Raw genomic sequence first — 22,500 nt, forward strand, 5'->3', positions numbered from 1 at the left:
AATAGGAGAGTCCACCACAGATTCCCCAGGCACTGCTTCCTCATAGGAAGACGTGTTGGTGGGATTGAGGAGGTCTTCGAAGTATTCCTTCCACCTATCAACAACATCCGCAGTCGAGGTCAGCAGAACACCATCCGCACCATACACGGTGTTGATAGTGCACTGCTTCCCCTTCCTGAGGCGGCGGACGGTGGTCCAGAATCGCTTCGAAGCCGTCCGGAAGTCGTTTTCCATGGCTTCCCCGAACTCTTCCCATGTCCGAGTTTTTGCCTCCGCGACCGCTGAAGCTGCACACCGCTTGGCCTGTCGGTACCTGTCCACTGCCTCCGGAGTCCTATGAGCCAAAAGGACTCGATAGGACTCCTTCTTCAGCTTGACGGCATCCCTCACCGCTGGTGTCCACCAAGGGGTTTTAGGATTGCCGCCCCGACAGGCACCAACTACCTTGCGGCCACAGCTCCGATCTGCCGCCTCGACAATAGAGGTGCGGAACATGGTCCACTCGGACTCAATGTCCCGCACCTCCCTCGTGACATGTTCAAAGTTCTTCCGGAGGTGGGAATTGAAACTTTGTCTGACAGGAGACTCTGCCAGACGTTCCCAGCAGACCCTCACAATGCGTTTGGGCCTCCCAGGTCTGTCCGGCATCCTCCCCCACCATCGCAGCCAACTCACCACCAGGTGGTGATCGGTAGAAAGCTCCGCCCCTCTCTTCACCCGAGTGTCCAAAACATGAGGCCGCAAATCCGATGACACAACTACAAAGTCGATCATGGAACTGCAGCCTAGGATGTCCTGGTGCCAAGCGCACATATGGACACCCTTATGTTTGAACATGGTGTTTGTTATCGACAAACTGTGACGAGCACAAAAGTCCAATAACAAAACACCACTCGGGTTCAGATCCGGGCGGCCATTCTTCCCAATCACGCCTCTCCAGGTTTCACTGTCGTTGCCAACGTGAGCGTTGAAGTCTCCCAGTAGGACAAGGGAATCACCCGGGGGAGCACTTTCCAGTACTCCCTCGAGTGTTCCCAAAAAGGGTGGGTATTCTGAACTGCTGTTTGGTGCATAAGCACAAACAACAGTCAGGACCCGTCCCCCCACCCGAAGGCAGAGGGAGGCTACCCTTTCGTCCACCGGGTTGAACTCCAATGTACAGGCTTTGAGCCGGGGGGAAACAAGAATTGCCACCCCAGCCCGTCGCCTCTCACTGCCGGCAACGCCAGAGTGGAAGAGGGTCCAATCCCTCTCGAGAGAAGTGGTTCCAGAGCCCTTGCTGTGCGTCGAAGTGAGTCCGACTATATCCAGCCGGAATTTCTCGACTTCGCGCACTAGCTCAGGCTCTTTCCCCCCCAGTGACGTGACGTTCCACGTCCCAAGAGCTAGCTTCTGTAGCCGAGGATCGGACCGCCAAGTGCCCTGCCTTCGGCTGTCGCCCAGCTCACAATGCACCCGACCTCTATGGCCCCTGCTATGGGTGGTGAGCCCATTGGAGGGGTGACCCACGTTGCCTCTTCGGGCTGTGCCCGGCCGGGCCCCATGGGAACAGGCCCGGCCACCAGGCGCTCGCCATCGTGCCCCACCTCCGGGCCTGGCTCCAGAGGGGGGCCCCGGTGACCCGCGTCCGGGCGAGGGAAATCTGGGTCCATGGGTACATTTAATTTAAAGTAAGTAAAAGTGTCATTTGATATTTTATATTGCTGTGCTTTTCTTTAGATTATTTTGATTAAAACTGAATGGCTTTTTTCATTTTTCTACTGTTGCATTGAATTGCGTTCCAACACAAAACACGCCTGATACTTGGAGGAAATGATGCATTGGAGAGTTTAGCAGGCTGTAAATTTGAATTAGGGATGGGCGATATAGCACTAAAACCTATATTGTGATTTATATTGCAGCCTCTTGCAATAACAATACATCACAAAATGTTATTTGGTCTATAATTGGTGATAGAATATTGTTTATATTGTTTACTCCGAGTTTGCCTGCTGAAAAATGCGGTAACTAGGGGTGCACAAAAAACAAATCACATTTTAAAAAAAGTCGATAAAAATGTTTATATATATATATATATATATATATATATATATATATATATATATATGTATGTATATACAGTATATATATATATATATATACATACACATACATGTATGTGTGTGTATATATATATATATATACATATATATATATATATATATATATATATATATACATAAATGTATGTGTGTATATATATATATATATATATATATATATATATATATATATATATATATATATATATATATATATATATATATATACATTATGTCTTGATTGGATTATCCAGAGAATAGTGCTCGATACCGTGGTAGAGCGCAATATGTAGGTGTTGGAAAAATCACAAGACTACTTCACCTCTACAGAACTGTTTCATGAGGGGTTCCCACAATCAAACAGTTCTGTAGAGATGAAGTAGTCTTGTGATTTTTCCCACACCTACATATATATATATATATATATATATATATATATACATATATATATATATATATATATATATATATATATATATATATATATATATATATATATATATATATATATATACTCAGGAAATAAAAGGTACTATATATTCTATATATATTTTTTGAAGAAAAAAAAATAAATATATATATTTATTATTTTTATTTTTTTATTTTTTTTCTAAAAATGTATATTATGATTTTAATCATATTTAATAATTATATCTAACTTATTTACAGTTTAACAGGATAACATTTGTTAAATGAATTTGTGATTAATGCATGAAACCATGCATTAATCAAAATTATTATTATCAAGGCTTAGGTCAGGCAGATTATAATAAAATCATCAAACATCATAAAACTGATGAAAAATAAATGCACATACAATTACATAGCACTGAAAAAATATTTCAACTAAATTAATGATAAATTAAATTGACCCAATAAAATTTAAGTACGTATGAAAATACAGCTTTGCCACATTAGTCATCATTTTTGCGCTTAAGAACCTCAATTTGGTTTCAGACTTTTTCTGTTTGTTTGTGGTTGTCACTACTGCCACACATGGTGGAAAAGTGCATTACAACTGAGTACAGAGTAGTCAATTAAAAAAAAAAAAAAAAAGATTTTAAGGAACAATAGACGACAAAGTGTAGTCCAGTATCATTTCATAAAAACAGTATTTATTTCAAAGTTTTTTTGATGTTGTTTTTTTCGCTCCAGAGATTGAAGCACATAGTAAAGCAACGGTACAATGTTGAGAAAATATAAGTGTGATGCTGAATCATTTCTTTTTTTTTCCTCCCCTCCCCCGCTGTAATACTGGAATATTCTGCATGTATACTCAAATAATAACTTTTAAAATCGTACAAATCGGTACCATAAAAACTCGACAGAAGAAGAATAAAAACGAGGCTGAAAAAAGAAAAAAAAGAAGAAAAACAAGCAGCAAAGAAAGATCATAACTCTGTCCGCAGGCTGAACTGGTCGGACTGGAGAGTCAAACCAGTTCAGCCTGCGACGCCAAAGAAAATGGTGATTATAATAATAATGATAATACTGAGTAAAAAATAATTACAATAATAATTAAAAACAAGGTTCAAGATGAAGGGTGGAGTGAAATGACTGCCCAAACTCCACAAACACACAAACATGTTTCTTCTCACGCCCGACAATTTGCAAGTGAAAAATACCCAACATCTTTCATTAGTTAAAAAAAAAAAGATTTGCAAGAATAAAAACTATTTTCTTAAGTTTAGCAGTAATATTCCACCCACCACCCGAAGTTCGCGAAACAAGATCAACCAGTAGGGTGACCCCCCCACCCCCACACCCTTCTTCTTCTTTATTTTTGGCAGACGGCACCATACGCAAGTAATATTTTTATTTTTTTTTAATTAAAGAACAATCGATGTATATTTTTTTGAAAGTTTGAAATCGTTTTTAGTAGAGTATTGTTGTTTTTACTTACAAATCATTTTTGTGAAAAAAAAAAAGCTTTTGCAGAATAAGGTTTTTACACTTTTTTTACTTGCAAAAAATACTTGTCTTTTACATGTAAATACGTTTTTTTAATGAAGAAAATGTTCTTTATCCTTGCAAATCGCTACATTCCTGGCAGGTTATTTTTTTGTTGTTGTTGTTTTTATTTAATTGAGAAACATTTTTTTTACTTGCGCATTGTTGGGCGTGAGTAAAAACATTTAAGTGTGTTTTCGGAGTTTTGGCAGCATTCGGACTCCGTGATGGCGTCCTGGCTGCACGTTCGCAACACGTGTTGATGCAACAGATGTTGCGGAGGGGAAAACGAGCCCCCCAGCTCGTTCCCGGTTCCCTCGGAGCGGAAGCGGCGCTCGTCAGCACGTTGGAACCAAAAAAGAACGCACCGCGGTGCGAGTGTAGGTTGAGTTTAAGGCGTTTTTTTTTCTCTTCGAGCTCACAGGGTTGTTGTTTTTTTTACTCGTTGTGATTGATCGTCACCAATGAAAGCGGGTAATGGGACTTTTCTTTTCCGACTTGAAAACCAAGTTCTTTTGGACGTCTGCTTGTGTGAGCGAAGGGGCGAAGAAAGTCCTCCGGCCTCAGTCCCGGTCTTGGTCCGCAGGAAAGCTACCGGCGGTCTGGACATTGTCCGTTCGTTGCGCGCCACCTGGAGTTGTTTAGTTATTTATTTTAAGGCCACCATGCCGTGAAGACACGCTCCGTATCGTCACGGCAGCAACAACCCAGAAAAAAACAAAACCGTTCGGTTCTTGTGGGGACCAGGTCCAAGAAGGGTGGCTCCCCAGAGAGAGGAACCTTGTAAAGGGAGTAAAAGCTCTCTCAGGAACCAGTCCGGAAGTCTGTGGGTCCAGAACCTCTAATTTCAACTAAAGACTAATTCATGTCGAAGGACTTCTTGCTAATTGTGGAAGGAACCCGACGCCGTCCGTTGGTGGCTAACAAATCATCTGGGAGGGAATCGTGGAACTGATCGGTCGGAAAGAGTCTAGCGTCCTCACAGGGTTCGGGGGCAGGGTCTGGGGTGGGCGTTAAGAGTCCTCGCCGTCGTCGTCGTCGTCGTCGTGAACGCAGCAGTCTTTGGTCCCGTACAAATCCGCCAGCCGCTTGAACCTGGGGCCCCAGCTCTGCAGATAGTCATAATCCAAGTCGGACTCGGTGGTCACCGACTCCAGCGAGCTCAGCGAGCCCGCCAGGGACCCCCGGCCCTCGTAGCCGTAGATCTGGATGGAGTCGTACGGGGGTGCCGTGGGGTCGCCGTCGGCCTCGGCGACGCGGGTCTTGATGAAGTCGTCCACGTCCACGCTGTTGGCCGCCGGGTGGCCGCCGGGCCTGAGGGGGAACTGGAGCTCCGGCTTCATGTCCTTCCTGGGCAGGAAACCGTTGGCGCCGTCTGGGTTCTGAGGGAAGACATGAGCGTTAATCTGCAAACTGTGGACTTGTGACCAAGGACTTGGGTGGAAACTTATGTTCCACCAAAGACTTGATGCAGGTTTTCTGGGAACAAATAGTCTTCCTCAAGGCCACTCAAAGTTGCAACATTATAGTAGTCCAGTAGTACCAATGATAGTCACACACACACACTAGGTGTGGCGAAATTATTCTCTGCATTTGACCCATCAACTTTGATCACCCCCTGAGAGGTGAGGGGAGCAGTGGGCGGCAGCGGTGGCCGCGCCTGGGAATCATTTTTGGTGATTCAACACCCAATTCCAAACCTTGATGCTGAGTGCCAACCAGGGAGGTAATGGGTCCCATTTTTATAGTCTTTGGTATGACTCGGCCGGGGTTTGAACTCAAAACCTACCGATCTCAGGGCGGACACTCCATCCACTAGGCCTCTGAGTAGGTTGTGGACGCCAACAGGTGATCAAACTAATGGGGGGGTGGATTATATTTTGATCTGTTTTAAGATTTTGCTAAATTTGTGCTGTAATTTCCTACGAATCATGTTCTACAAAAATTTAATACTATCAAAAATGTTTAGATTTTTATTCATCCTTATTTCAAATATAATCATGATATTCAAAAAGCTAGTAAAAAACTAAATATTGATTTAATTTTTTTTTTTTAAATGTAGGGATATTAAGTAAAAGGTAAATGGTTGAATGAAGGAAAAAAATAATTAAAAAAATATTAATAAAAAACAATGGGGGGGAGGGTTAGATTTTGATTTGTTTTAAGATTTTGCTAAATTTGTGCTGTAATTTCCGACCAATCATGTTCTACAAAAATTGAATACTATCAAAAATGGTTCGATTTTTATTCATCCTTATTTCAAATATAATCATGATATTCAAAAATCTATTAAAAAACTAAATATTGAGTTTTTTTTTTTTTTAACGTAGGGATATTATGTAAAAGGTGAATGGATGAATGAAGAAAAAAAACAATAAAACAAATATTAATAAAAAAAACTTTAAAATTATGATAGTTGGACCAAACATATTTGCAGAACAAACGTAGCACAACCATATATTTACACAAAACACACACACACATATGTGTATATATATATATATATATATATATATATATATATATATATATATATATATATATATATATATATACACACACACACATGTATGTTTATTTTATATATGTGTGTATGTATATATATATATATACACACATATAAAAATAAACAAATGTGTGTGTATGTATATATATATATATATATATATATACTTACACACATATATAAAATAAACATACATGTGTGTGTGTATATACATATATATATATGTATGTATATATGAAGAGTTCATACGCAAAAACCGATAAACGCCATTTTGATAAAGTTTAGCCCAGCCTCGGTAATATATAGTCCGCCACTTCTATTGTGGTATACCAAAATCAATGTGTTTGCAAATGCGGACAAATGCCGCTTTTAACGTCATTTAGTTCAGCGATTTATTGCAACGGCCGATAAGCGCCATGGATCATCTACCACAAAAGCCGATATATCCGTTTGCCCAACCAGCGCTGCAGTACGGGATCACATGACAAACAAAATGGCGGTGCGCACGGACTCACTCAGTGTTGTTATCCACTTATGAATAATTTGGAAGCTTCTCCTGTGAACAATGTTAAGCCAGCGAAAAAAACTGACGTGTTGAAGTTATTATTTGATGTTGGCGCTAGCATGCGTGTCCGTGAATTTTACACCGCTGCATTAAACGATGTTGTCGAGCATGGAGCTAACGTCGATAGCGATGATGAGTGAGCTGTTATCTGCACAGGAGTGTTTTTGATAGGCAAACCAGGTTGAGCATTTGTGGTTGTTTTATTAATAAAACATTGTCTTCATTGCAACACTGTTTTTTTTGTTTTTTCATTTTGTGCTGAAAAGCACAAGGTAAATATGTGAGGTCACAGTTCCAAAAAAGTATGTCCGGTTAGCAAGTACGAAAAAACAATGTTCGCAGGGACAGCTAGATTTATACGTACCAAGGGATCGAAACTATTAAATAATGAAGTAAAGAAATGTGAACAGTTGTTACGTTGAAATGTGGCTTTCGATAAATTTCACGTTCTGTTTTTCTCTCTATCTTTATCTTGAATATTATGCGAAATAACGACCGCAAAGAAAACGATTTTGGAGAAATCTGTTTTTGCGACATATCATAATTTGGATATATCTGCTTTTGACGTAAAACCACATCAAACACTCTTACTTGAAAGCCATTCATTACATCAGCATTTCTTAAAAGTTTAGGCTTTCATGACTTGCTTATGTTGATATTAAATAAACCATTGTACGCTTGTACATGTACCGGCAACACCAGCAGGCAGAAAACCGTTAATATACAGAATCGGTCAAAATGGATTTATCTGCTTTTGAATATGAACTCTTCATATATATATATATATGCATATATATATACATATATATATACATACACACATGTATGTTTATATATACACACACACATATATATATATATATACATATACATACATGTATTTATATATATATATATATACATATACATACATGTGTGTATATATATATATGTATATATATATATATATATATATATATATATATATATATATATATATATATATATATATATATATATATATATATGTATATATATATATATATATATATGTGTGTGTATGTGTGTTTTTTGTGTGTATAAATTCGCCCTAAACATGTTCCATTTGTTTGTGCTATGTTTGTGTTGCAAAAATGTTCGGTCCAACAACTTTTTTAAGCTAACCTTTTTTGCTTTCATGTTATTAACATGTAATTAACATGTTGTTAACCATAACTTTGGTCTGACTATCATAATTTTGACGTTATTAACATTTTGTGCAGATCTGGACAAGGGGTTCACGATTAGAACTGAGTCCGATTCTTGGGGTGACGATTTGATTCAGAATCGATTATCGACTCGACACGATTCTCGCAATGTGTTATTTTTGTAAAAAGGGCTTTTTTTTACAAAATAACAAACAGTTCATGATTATAATTTTTTTCTTTTTAATTCTTAATTTTTTATTATTTAAAAAAAAAGTAGAATAGAATAAATAAGAATTGCTTTTCAGACATGAATCAATAATAAAAAAAATACTCCATAGGTTTTACAAAGTAGAAATAAACACATAAATATCAGCTATTTATTCCCACTGTGCAATAACATAATAAGACCGTTACGTCGATAGGAAAAAAAATTGTCCAATTTTTACTTTCAGCCTAAAATGAACGCACATGCGTCACGGCCAATCATGCAATTTCTACCTGCAGCGTGGCGATGTCGAAAGCCTCCGTGTCCTCCTCGCCGCCGCCCTCGTCGTCGTACGTGATGATGTTCTCGCGGATGTCCTCCTCCTCGAACACGATCAGCGGCTCCTTCTTCTGCCGCCTCAGCGCCACGAACAACACCACGATGGCTGCTCACACGCCAACACAGGAAATGACAATAATTATCCGGCGTGATGACGGAGAGTTGAATTAGCATGCGTGTTGTGCAAAAGCGTAAAGAAAGACAAATAACGCCGGAAGTGCTGACCCAGCAGAATGACGATGCAGGCCAAGATGGCGATGAGCGCGCCCGTGCTGAGGCCGGCGGGCAGCACGTAGGGCTCCACGTTGCAAGACAAGATGGTGTCCTTGCCGTCGCACGAGCACACGCGGATGGTCAGCGTGTTGGTGGCGCTCAGAGCCGGGGCGCCGTTGTCGCCGATCTCCACGGGCAGGAAGTAGACGTCCTGCGTCAGGCGGCTGAATCCTTTGCGCAGCACGTAGACGCTGGCAGTGCTGTCTGTTGGGACGTGAAGGTCATCGTTAGAGAGGACCAATCATCGTGATTCATCCTAAATCTGAATTGATTAATTAAAAAAAAATAATAATAATAATAATTATATATATATATATATATATATATATCGTCAAAACGTGGACTTGAGGGTTGTTTTCCTGGAATGCAAAGGAAAGTTGGAGCGGGCAAGGCGTGAAAGTAAGGAAATATTTATTAATATAAAAAAAAAGGAACAAAAGGCGCGCACAAGGCGGAAGTACAAAAACTTGGCTAATAATACAAAAACTTGCACAAAGGCAGAAACTATGAAGATGAAACAAAACTCGATAACTGTGGCATGAAAAAACAAAAACTTAGGTGGCATGGCAAGAAGCCTAACTATGGACAGTATCAGAGGTAAAGTCACCAGGCTGACTTCCTGGCAACTTTCGGTTTAAATAAATGACATGATTAGTGGAAACAGGTGCGGACTCCAAATGTGACACAGGTGAAGCTAATGGTTGCTATGGTGACAAAACGAGAGTGAAAAAGCAGGAACTGAGTGACCAAAAAACAAAAATCACATGGCCAAACAGAAACATGATCAACAGACATGACATATACATATATGCAGGAAAAATATTATTCGAAATTTTCCCTGCTCATCAGGGGATTTTGCTCCCTTAACGTATATTTGGCTATATATATATATATATATATATATACAGTATATATATATATATATATATATATACACATATATACATATATATATATATATATATATATATATATATATATATATATATATATATATATATATATATATATATCTAATTGAAAACAGCTATATATATCGGAATATACTGTGTATATATATATATATATATATATATATATATGCGGAATATACTATATATATATATACTATATATATATATATATATATATATATATGCGGAATATACTATATGTATATGTATATATGTATCTATATATATATATATATATATATATATATATATATATATTTGTATATATGTATATATGTAGACATACAGTACTACAGTAGAAAGAATACATAAACAAGTAACTGTCAGCAGCAAACTAGTACTTTGTTATGATTTAAAGCGACTTGCACTTTATTTCCTCTGCTAATCTCTGTGGATGTTTCATGTTTGGCAAGCAGCTGAAGAAAAAAGCCGCTTGGAAGCGAAACAAAACAAAATCTATTCGAGATGAAAAAAAGCAGCATCTTCCTCCTGAGTGTCATCTGTTGCTCACAGCGTCCTGCCAACGCTCGCCACCGCCGCCACATCCTCTCTTTCGTCACGGCCACACTAAATTCTTGCTCACAACATCCTGCTCTCTATCCTGGCCGCCGCTCTCCTGCTTTGAAGCAGTGCTTTAACTCCATCATAGGATGCGAGACCGCCATGCAATTAATGCGGCAGGCGTGGACGTGCTTTGTGCCGCTTTTTGTCAAGTTCAATCCTCCAAAAAGATGCCAGGGATGTAAGAAAAAGGTGCATCGACAATTTGGAAGAAGAATAAGAAGACGATTTCGTACTTCATCGCAAACTGGACAACATCTCGGAGATACTGTCTACTCTGCATGGCAAGACACAATGAATTTGAGCAGCGGAAATAGACAACGAGAGTGAAAAATTTATATTTGTTTTCACTCGCGTTGACACAAACATTCTAATCTGGGTACTATTAAGTGTAATAATTATTTTTTTTGGGGTTGTTCTGTGTATCTTTTTAGTTTATAGCGCTGACGGCTGCTTTTTAAAGTGCCTGCTGCATCAAATAAGGCCTCAACATTCTACTATGAGAAAATAAAAGCATGATTTATTTTAAGTTTCTGAGCTGGAGTATTTTTCGAATTATGTATATAGACGTGCTTTGTTTTGTCAGAAAAACTAGCTTCAGGGTGACGTTAAGTGTTAGCACACGGCGTGGTTGCACAAGTGACATTTTTGATACTTGGCCCCATCTAAGAAGTATGCTAACTCATTCTACGCTAGCATGCTAATATTAGCATGCTAACGTCAACATGCTACCATTTTATGCTATAGTTTTTTTCTAATGTTTACACTTGATTTTGATAATTAGCACCGCTTTGTGAGAATGTTAACGTCTACGATGGCATGCTAAAGTTTACTTGCTAACGCATTTTAGCTAATGGTGTTCGTTTGAATCTAAAAATCACGGCACCAATTTAAAACTATGCCGACTCCGCCCACCTCTGTTGTCTTTCAAGGAGAAGTTGTGGTTGTGGGCAACCTCTGGAGCCAGGCTGAAGGTGAAGTGTTGTCTGTGCGCCATCTCGTCCTTGTCCACCGCGCTGATGGTCTCGATCACCTGCAAGGAGGTGCACGTGTTCAATGTGCACACGCACACACACGCACACACACACACGCACACGTAAAAACACGCCCACTTACCTTTCCCGGCGTCACATTTTCACACATGAGGACTTCATTGTTGGTTGCGAACTCTGGGGCGTTGTCATTTTTGTCTTTCACCACAATGTTGACGCGCACTTTTGTGTCTTGGTGGTGTCCTCCTACACACACACACACACACACACACACACTGGTTATCATTTGGAATGGGGACCAAGTTGTTGATCATGACTTGTGGGGACCACCGTTTCTACTGCCCAGTTAGCTCATACACATCTTTAAATCTCTGGATTGATGAAGTAATGTGCTGATTATACTTAGTGGGGACCCTGGGGAAAAATAGTTAATATGGTTCATGGGGATCACAAAAACTTTCAAAAATCACTTAGGCATCTTCAGAATGGATCTGACTATCATTTAAAAAAGTTTCCCTTTGGGAGACCTGGTTTTTTTTGGTCCCCATACCGTCAGAAGTCCCCTGAAGGTGACTGTGTAGACAGAGTGAGGGTCCCCATTAAGTCAGAACACACACACACACACACACACGCACACACACACACACGCACGCACGCACGCACGCACACACACACACACACACACACACACACACACACACACACACACACACACACACACACACACACACACAGGTTATCATTTGGAATGGGGACCAAGTTGTAGATCATGACTTGTGGGGACCACCCTTTCTATTGCCCAGTTAGCTCATACACGTCTTTAAATCTCTGGATTGATGAAGTAATGTGCTGATCATACATACTGGGGACCCTGAGGAAAAATATTTATTATGGTTCATGGGGATCGCAAAAATGTTTTAAAAATCACTTAGGCATCTTCAGAATGGATCCGACCGTTATTTAAAAAGGTTTCTCTTTAGGGGACCTGTTTTTTTGTCCCTATACCGTCAGAGGTCCCCTAAAGGTCTGACTGTGTAAACAGAGCGATTTCCCCATTAAGTCAGCGTTACAGAACACACACACACACACACACACACACACACACACACACACACACACACACACACACACACACACACACACACACACACACACACACACACACACGCACACGCACACACACACACACACACACAATCTGGTTATCATTTGAAATGGGGACCAAGTTGTTGTTCAGTACTTGTGGGGACCACCCTTTCTACAAGTTGTTGATCGTGACTTGTGGGGACCACCCTTTCTACAGGTTGTGGAGGCATTTAAAAAATAGGTAAAATGGCCACTGCCCAGTTAGCTCATACATGTCTTTAAATCTCTGGATTGATGAAGTAATGAGCTGATCATACTTACTGGGGACCCTGGGGAAAAAGAGTTAATATGGTTCATGGGGATCACGAACACTTTCAAAAATTGCTTAGGCATCTTCAGAATGGTTCTGACTATCATTTAAAAAGGTTTCCCTTTAGCGGACCTGCTTTTTTTGGTCCCCATATCGTCAGAGGTCCCCTAAAGGTGTGTAAACTGAGCGATGTCCCCATTAAGTCAGCATTGCCAGAACACGCACACACACACACACACACACACACTAGTCATGCGTGAGAATCTATCGAGTGAACACTTTTAGGACAGTTTCCCAGCAACCCCTTGCTGTCAATGTTAACAAGCTAACGTTTGTATGCTAAAGTTTTATGCTTGTATTTTAGCTAATTTTGTTTGTTTGAACCTAAAAACAAATTGGGACACTTGACGCTACCTTAGAAGTATGCTAACTTAACATAGTAACATCATATGCCTGCATTTTAAGTAATTTTTTTTACTGTAAAAATCATGTTTTTTGATCCTTTGCCCCATCTTAGATGAATGCTAACTCATCCTATGTTAGCATACTGACATTTTTATGCTAGCATTTTTACAAATTGTGTATGTTTACACCTACAATGCTTGGATTTTGGATTATTGGCACGCCATTGTTAACATGCTAATATTTATATGCTAAAGTTTTACGCTAGTATTTTAGCTAATTGTGTTTATGTAACAAATTAAACCTAAAAATTTTCTTTTTGATACTTGGCATCATCTTAGAACTATGCTAAGTTAGCATACTAACATAAAATGCCTGCATTTTAAATAATGTCCTAGAAATCCTGTTTTTTGATATTTTGCCCCATCTAAGAAGTATGCTAACTCATTCTTTGTTAGCATGCTAACATTTTATGCTAGAATGTTATCTAATGTTGAATGTATGCTAACTTAGCATACTAACATAATATGCCTGCATTTTAACTAATGTTGTTCTTCTAGAAATCATGTTGCGTTGCATGTGTCGGCATGCTAAAGTTAGCATTTCAGTTTGACTCATGGGTATCGGCGCCATTCACATGCAGTCCCTCGCGGAATTGCGGATTTTCAAGTTTTCATTTAGATTCTTCTTCCTTGTGCTTTGTAAACACTTTGAGTGATTATTGTCCCAACACGTTAAAAGCATTTGTGAACTGTTGTGGGGGCCATCTATGGCGCTAATGACGATGAGAGATTATCATCACACCTCAACATCTCTAACATGTATATGAAAATATGTGCTTAATTGTCTTACCCGGGATCAATACATGTTAAATAAATATATGAATACATGCCAACTGGGAAGTACATGTTTATATACTACATTACCCAGAAGGGTTAGCCCCGTAGACAGGAACAGGAAGTAGGTCTGAGCTACGTTGTGTCGTTTGATCACTAAAGAGTTAAAATATTTTTTTTATTCTGTATCACCGTTTTTTTTAGGAACGGAAACTACAGCTCTGTTTTTTTATTTTATTTATTTTTTGGTTTCCCCACCCCGTCATTATGAGGCCTCTACTTAGCTTCCCCGGGGCCCGTTAGTGGTCAGAGTTGCCTGCCTCGCTCTCGACTCTGCGGGCTGGGAGCCTGTTTCCATCTGGCCATCTGGCGTCAAGTGCGCCTGTGAGGGAAACCGCACGGCGCTTGGCGGGGAGAGCCTGGGTGGGGCCCCTAGTGGCTCGCTTGCAACCGGAGGGCGGGAGGGGCCAGGGCAGGGGTGGTGTTGCCTGTGAGGGGGGGGACCCCGTCGAGTCAGCTTTCGTTCCTTTTCCGCACCGTTAGCGTTTGTGGCGAGCGGCGTATTTTATTTCGAGCTACGCGCCCGTCCACGTGGTGGCACTTCAGGCGTGCTTTGAAGGTTCCCACACCGGACAAATGAATTAAATAGTAAAATAAATTATATAATAAATATAAAATAAATAATACATTTTACGGTACAAAATCATGCAGTTTAATCGCCAGAATTTTACTGTAAAAATACGTTACTATTTTGCCACTAACTGACAATCCCTTTTTTTTTTAATTAAATGTATTTAATTTAAAACAAATATATTTTAGTTTATTTTATTTTTTAACAATTTTATCTTATTATTTTTATTTTTTAATGTTTCTTAAATTGTTTTAGTTTTCATTTATTTATTTTTTATTTTTTATTTTTTTTTGTAAAACATTTTACTAATTTGTTTTATTTTTATACTTTTATTCTTTTTTTAAATATTTTTTTTTGTATGTATTTATTTAATTTTTTCACTGAAAATCCAACAGCACCATGCTGCCCTTGGCACTTTGGCAATTGGCGATCACTCCAGCAGCACTGAGAGCCCACCCAGTCAAGGTACCTCTAGGTAATTTTGCAATTTTCAAAGCCAATAAAGAAATTGACTCCAAAAAAAATAAATAAATAAACACTTCGACGTAAAAACTGGCAGCTCAGTTGCCAAAGATTTACCGTAAATATATTTGTGGTAGCGTATTTCAATTTACAGTAACTTACTGTAAAAACAACTGGCAGCTCTGTCACCAGGATTTTGCTGAAACAATAAAATGTATACTATTTATCCAGTTATAGTAATTCACTGTAAAAATATAGCATGACAAACTACTAACCGTATCAGTGCAGTGTCAGTACAGCTAGTGAGTGTGCCACACGCTCATTAAAGTGATAAGACACTTTCTTAATGCACAGTCGTGTTCTGACACTAAATAAAACATCAAACGGCCCCCACAGGCTGGGACTATTCGGGATGTGGCCCCTGGTGGAAAGGTTGGTATGGCCCCTGTCTAAGGTCGGAAGTCCTTAGACCGCTTGTGTTAGGTCTGTGGTCTAAGATTTGTGGTGTAAGTTCAGCGTCTAAGGTCAGTGGTCTAAGGTCAACGGTCTAAGGTCGGTGGTCTAAGGTCGGCAGTCTAAGGTCGGCAGTCCAAAGTCAACAGTCTAAGGTCGGTGGTCTAAGTTTGGCGTCTACGGTTGGCGGTTTAAGGTCAACAGTCTAAGGTCAGCGGTCTAAGGTCATCAATCTAAGGTCAGTGGTCTAGGTTTGGCGTCTTAGGTTGGCGGTCTAAGGTCAACAGTGTAAGGTCAGTGGTCTAAGTTCGGCGGTTTGAGGTTAGCGTTTTAAGGTCACGGGTCTAAGATGGCGGTGTAAGGTCGACGGTCTAAGTTTGGCGTCTAAAGTCAACAGTGTACGGTCGGCGGTCTAAGGTCAGCGGTCTAAGGTCAGTGGTCTAAGTTTGGCATCTTAGGTCGGCGGTCTAAGGTCATCGGTGTAAGGTCATGGGTCTCAGGTACGCGGTCTAGGGTTGACGGTCTAAGTTTTTTGTCTAAGGTTGGCGGTTTAAGGTCAACAGTCTAAGGTCAGTGGTCTAAGTTCAATGTCTTAGGTCGGCGGTCTAAGGTCAGTGGTTTAAGGTCACGGGTCTCAGGTTGGTGATCTAAGGTTGACGGTCTAAGTTCGGCATCTAGGGTCAGCGGTTTAAGATTGGCATCTTAGGTCGGCGGTATAAGGTCAGCAGTTTAAGTTCACGGGTCTCAGGTAGGCGGTCTGAAGTTGGCGGTCTAAGTTTCGCATCTAAGGTTGGCGGTCTAATGTCAACAGTCTAAGGTCAGTGGTCTAAGTTTGACGTCTTAGGTCAGCGGTATAAGGTCACGAGTCTCAGGTTGGCGGTCTAAGGTCAGCGTCTAAGATCAACGGTCTGAGTTCAGCATCTAAAGTCAGCGGTCTAAAGTCATCAATCTAAGGTCAGTTGTCTAAGTTTGGTCTCTTAGGTCGGCGGTTTAAGGTCAACGGTTTAAGGTCATGAGGCTCAGGTCTATGGTCTAAAGTTGGCGGTGTAAGGGTGGCAGTCTAAGGTTGACGGGCTCAGGTCGACGGTCTAGGTTCAGCGTCTAAGGTTGATGTCTAAGGTCAACAGTCTAAGGTCGGCAGTCTAAGGTCGACGGTCTAAGTTCATCATCTAAGGTCGGCGGTCTAAGGTCATCAATGTAAGGTCAGTGATCTAAGTTTGTTGTCTTGGGTCGGCGGTCTAAGGTCTGCGGTTTAAGGTCACGGGTCTCAGGTCGGCTGTCTAAGGGCGGCCGTCTAAGGTTGACAGGCTCAGGCAGTCTAAGTTCAGCGTCTAAGGTCGGCGGTCTAAGGTCGATGGTCTAAGTTCAGAGTATAAGTTCGGCGTCTAAGGTCAACAGTGTATGGATCGGCGGTCTAAGGCCGCTAATCTAAGGTCCCCAGTTTAAAGTCGGCCGTCTACGGTCGGCGGACTAAGTTCGCCATTTAAGGTCAGTGGTCTAAGGTCTGCAGTATAGGGTCTTGGATCCAAGGTCGGCGGTCTAAGGTCCCCGGTTAAAGGTCCAAGCTCGCGGTTCTAAGGTCCCCGGTTTAGGGTCCCTGGTGTAAGGTCGCTGTTCTGAGTTCGGCAGTGTAAAGACGGCGTTCTAAGGTCCCCGATGTAAGGTCTCTGGTCTAAGGTCCAAAAGGCGCTGGGGGTCTCACCTATCTCCGTGGCTGACACAGAGATGTTGTGCCAGGCCTGGGCCTCCCGGTCCAGAGGTCTGGTGGTGGTGATCATGCCGTCCTCTGCGTTGATGCTGAAGAACTGTTCCACGTCCGTGTAGCGAGGGATCATGTACCTGGGACCAGGGCACCAACTTTAGTACGGCTCCACAGGAGAAAGTGTTCGTGTGTGTGTGTGTGTGTGTGTGTGTGTGTGTGTACGTGTGTTTGTGTGTGTTACCTGACTGGGTTGTTGGCCACGTCCGTGTCCTTGGCGTGGACCCGACCCACTTGGGTCCCCCCAGGGGCGTTCTCCTCCACCTCGAAGGTGTACGAGGGCGCCACGAAGACCGGAGGCTCGTCGGCGTCCTCCACAGATATCTGCCAACATTAAAAACTCTATCACTTTTGTTTTAACAGTAAAATATGAGTGACTGAGCTGCCAGTCTATTTTTTTTTTACCGTGAAATCTATGATCAGTGTTTTTGTTTTACAGTGAATTACTGTAAATGGAAAAAATGCTACCACTTTTATTTGTGTAGTAAAATCCTTGGAACTGAGCTACACTTTTTTTTTTTACTTTAAAATATACCAATTTTGGTTTTCACAGTGAATTACTGTAAATTAAAAGACACTGCCACTTTTTTTAACAGAAAAATTTAAACAATTGAGCAGTATCTTTACACGATATAATTTATTTACATTACAGAAGTAATGTAAATAAATAAAAAATGCTACCACTTTTAGTCAACAGGACAATTTTAGTGGTGTTTTTCGGTGACTCAGGTGCCATTTTTACCTTAATATCTACCATTTTTGTTTTTACAATGAATTACTGTAAATTTTAAAAGTACTTAAAGGCAAATTTAAATTGAATAACGCTACCACCTTTAGTTTTACAGTAAAATTCAAGTAAATGAGCTGCCAGTTTTTTTACTGTAAAAAATACTTATGTCAGTGTTTTTGTTTGTTTTTTACAGTTATTTTACTGTAAATGGTAAAACTTTTATTTTTTTAAATTAAATATTTGTATTTCCGTATGTCAGTGTATTATTATACAGTTATTTACTGTAAATGGTAAATCAGTGTCACTTTTATTTTTACGGTAAAAATTGCAGCGACGGAGCTGACATTATTTTACTGTAAAATGTACGTTTGTTAGTGCTTTGTTTTGTTTTTGTTTTTTTTACAGGTATTTACTGTAAATGGTAAAACAGTGGCCCTTTATTTTTTTTTACAGTAAAACCGTAGAGACTACGCTGCAATTTTTTTACTGTAAAATTTACGTATGCCAGTGTATTATTTGGCAATTATTTACGGTAAATGGTAAAACAGTACCACTTTTATTTTTATGGTGAAAATCATAGCGACATAGCTGCCATTTTTTTACTGTAAAATTTACGTATGTTAGTGCTTTGTTTTTTTTGTTTTTTGTTTTTTTTTACAGTTATTTACTGTAAATGGTAAAACAGTACCACTTTATTTTAACCATAAATTTCTGGCGACTAAACCGCCAATTTTCTACTGTAATATTTTACCGTGATTTTTTTTTTTACAGGTATTTACTGTGAATTGAAAAACACTACCAATTGTATTTTTACAGTAAAATCATAATGATCTAGCTGCCATATTTTAACTGTAAAATGTACATATGTCACTGTTATTTTAATGCAGTTATTTACTGTAAATGGTGAAACAGGGCCACTGTAGCGACTGAGCTGTCATTTTTTGAAACTGTAAAATGTACGTATGTCAGTGTTTTTTTTTTTAGTTATTTACTGTAAATTGAAAAACCCTACCACTTTTATTTTTACAGTAACATCGTAACGACTGAGCTGCTGTTTTTAACTGTAAAATGTACCGATGTTAGTGGGTTGTTATTTTTTTACAAATATTTTCTGTGAACGTTAAACATTGCCACTTTTATTTTTACGGTAAAAATCGTAACGACTGAGTTACCATTTTTTTCTTACTGTAAAATGTATGTATGTCAATGTCTTTTTTTAACAGTTATTTACTGTAAATGGCGAAGCAGTGCCACTTATTTTTTTACAGTAAAATCGTAGCGACTGAGCTACCAGTTTTCTTCTGTAATACTTTACAGTATTTTTTAATAGTTTTTTATTGTAAATTGAAAAATCCTACTGCTTTTATTTTTACAGTAATATCGTAATGACTGAGCTGCCATTTTTTAACTGTAAAATGTACTGATGTTTGTGTTTTTTTTGTTTTTTTTTTACAGTTATTTTCTGTGAATGTTAAACAGTGCCACTTTTATTTTTATGGTAAAAATCGTAAAGACTGAGCTGCCACTTTTTGACTGTAAAATGTACGTATGTTAATGTGTTTTTTTTTTACCAGTTATTTATTGTGCTACTTATTTTTACAGTAAAATCGTTGCGACTGAGCTGCCAGTTTTCTCCAGTAATATTTTACAGTGATTTTGTTTTGTTTTACAGTTTTTTACCGTAAATTGAAAAATCCTACCACTTTTATTTTTACAGTAAAATCGTATTGACTGATCTGCCGTTTTTTAACTGTAAAATGTACTGATTTTAGTGTTTTTTTGTTTTTTTTTACAGTTATTTTCTGTGAATGTTAAACACTGCCCCTTTTTATTTTTACGGTAAAAATCGTAAAGACTGTGCTACCATTTTTTTAAATGTAAAATTTACGTATGTTAATGTGTTTTTTAACAGTTATTTAAATTGTAGCGACTGAGCTGCCAGTTTTATCCTGTAATATTTTAAAGTGATTTTATTTGTATTTTTTTAATTTTTTTTTTACTGTAAATTGGAAAATGCTACCACGTTTATTTTTTTTTTAAACTTGAAAGTTCCAGTTGCATTTGTTACAGGAAGTATGCCATGTCCCACACACCTTGACGGTGGCCACATCCTTGTAGGGGCCCCAGGCCAGATACTGGGGGTCCACGTGCAGGTTGAAGCCCTCCACTCTCAGGGAGTACGACCTCTTAGTCTCAAAGTCCACGCGCTGCAGAGAGAAGACCCGATCAAAACGTAAAATAAAAGACCAAACGGGTGAAATGTAACGAGAAAAAAGATCAAATGTTGACTCAAAAAACACACAACTGTTTTTTTTCTATAAAACTGTCATTGCTCAAACATAATAATGAATCAAAATCAATGTTGTTATGAATTATTGACATATTCAAGGCTTTGAAATATTTTATTTTGAAAAAAAAGTCTTATTTTCTGTTTGACAAATAAAAAAAACAACTCAGTTGTCTATGACAAAAAGGGCAAAAAACAACAACACAAAAATCCCTTAAAAAATATTATAACTTAAAATCAGCTAAACGATCGGAAGTTGCTATTTAGACTTAAGTGTTGAAAGTAAAATAATACTACTAATCTTAAGTTGTTTCTTTTTAACACTTTTATGAATGGAACTCTTTTGGATCCCTAAATAATAATAATAACTTTAGCTTCAGACTTCTTCTGTTTGTTTGATGTCGTCATTACTGCCACAAGTGGTGGGAAACTGTATTACAACCGGGTATCACATCTGAGAAACATTATTATTATTTTTTTTAGGCAGCCCAACAATTGACCGTGGCCCTATGGTCAAGGAACGCGGGTCTAGCCAACATCAAGCCAAAGGTAACCAAGTCCGACTACAAAAGTGACGCTTCTGTCTAAATGTCTTGTCAGCGTCACGGCGCTCAACTTTGGCGCCACCCCACCGCGCCGCCATCAAAGGTGTCCAACAAGCGGCGAGTTAACGTGTAGCATATGACCTCCTTCTTTCCACACGCGTCACTCATCCACACCTTGGCAATAATATTCACTGAAAGGTGCACGTGTACACACACACGCAGGCACGCACGCACGTATGAGGGGCCGTAAGGGACATTATTCAGAATTACCTCTTACATACACTACTGAAATGCTCTCACATAAACAACTAAAATGTTTTACTCTCATGCACACACACACACACCAATTGCGTTTGAGAGACAACAATTTTAGTATTATGTGTGCAAGGATTTCAGTTATATGTATAAGAACATCTTACCAGTGTGTGTGAGAGGATCTTACCAGTGTATGTGAGAGCATTTCAGTAGTGTATGTAAGAGCATTTCAGTAGTGTATGTGAGAGCATTTCAGTAGTGTATGTGAGAGCATTTCAGTATTGTATGTAAGAGCATTTCAGTAGTGTATGTGAGAGCATTTCAGTAGTGTATGTGAGAGCATTTCAGTAGTGTATGTAAGAGCATTTCAGTAGTGTATGTAAGAGGTAATTCTGAATAATGTCCCTAACGGCCCCTCGCACGCACACACGCACGCGCGCACACACACACACACACACACACACACACACACACACACACACACACACACACACACACACACACACACACAAACAAACTGGTTATCATTTGGAAGGCGGACTAAGTTGTTGGTGACTTGTGGGGACCACCCTTTCTACAGGTTGTGCAGGCATAAAAACGTTTTGGTAAAATAACCACTGCCCAGTTAGCTCTTACACGTCTTTAAATCTCTGGATTGATGAAGTAATGTGCTGATCATACTTACTGGGGACCCACGGGAAAAAGAGTTAATATGGTTCATGGGGACCAAATTTAAATAATTTTGCATAATTCACACAAATTTGCACGCAACTACTAAATTAACCAGTAAATATGTTTTATAGGCCAAAGCTTAAAGATCACTTAGGCATCTTCAGAATGGATCTGACTATCATTTAAAAAGGTTCCCCTTTAGGAGATCTGTTTTATTTGGTCCCCATACCGTCAGAAGTCCCCTAAAGGTGACTGTGTAAACAGAGTGATGTCCCCATTAAGTCAGCATTGCCAGAACACACACACACACACGCACACACACACACACACACACACACATACACACACACCGCTCCTTAATATTCTGCAAAGTGCTTTGGTCAGGACACAGTTGAAAGAGAATGGTTGATTAAAGCTCATGCTGCTGTGAGAAGGAGAATAGAGATTAGCGAAGGCTTCTCCCGATGCTGATTTCAAAGAG

General features: G+C 39.4%; 1 protein-coding gene across 2 annotated transcripts in view; it reads right to left on the bottom strand.

Moving 5' to 3' along the window:
• Positions 1-3,176: 3,176 nt before the first annotated feature.
• LOC133559524 (cadherin-11-like) overlaps positions 3,177-22,500 on the bottom strand; it is a 165,908-nt gene continuing 146,584 nt past the window's right edge. For both annotated transcript variants that reach the window (XM_061911368.1, XM_061911369.1), the window contains exons 9-16: positions 20,354-20,467; positions 17,715-17,854; positions 17,474-17,610; positions 11,716-11,837; positions 11,515-11,632; positions 9,038-9,289; positions 8,767-8,918; positions 3,177-5,413 (exon numbers count right to left, since the gene is read on the bottom strand). In XM_061911368.1, coding sequence (XP_061767352.1) covers positions 5,045-5,413; positions 8,767-8,918; positions 9,038-9,289; positions 11,515-11,632; positions 11,716-11,837; positions 17,474-17,610; positions 17,715-17,854; positions 20,354-20,467 — 1,404 coding nt within the window. In that variant the 3' untranslated portion in view covers positions 3,177-5,044. The remainder of the gene's footprint in view (positions 5,414-8,766; positions 8,919-9,037; positions 9,290-11,514; positions 11,633-11,715; positions 11,838-17,473; positions 17,611-17,714; positions 17,855-20,353; positions 20,468-22,500) is intronic.

The sequence above is a fragment of the Nerophis ophidion genome, linkage group LG09, assembly GCF_033978795.1.
Source record: "Nerophis ophidion isolate RoL-2023_Sa linkage group LG09, RoL_Noph_v1.0, whole genome shotgun sequence".
NCBI lineage: Eukaryota > Metazoa > Chordata > Actinopteri > Syngnathiformes > Syngnathidae > Nerophis > Nerophis ophidion.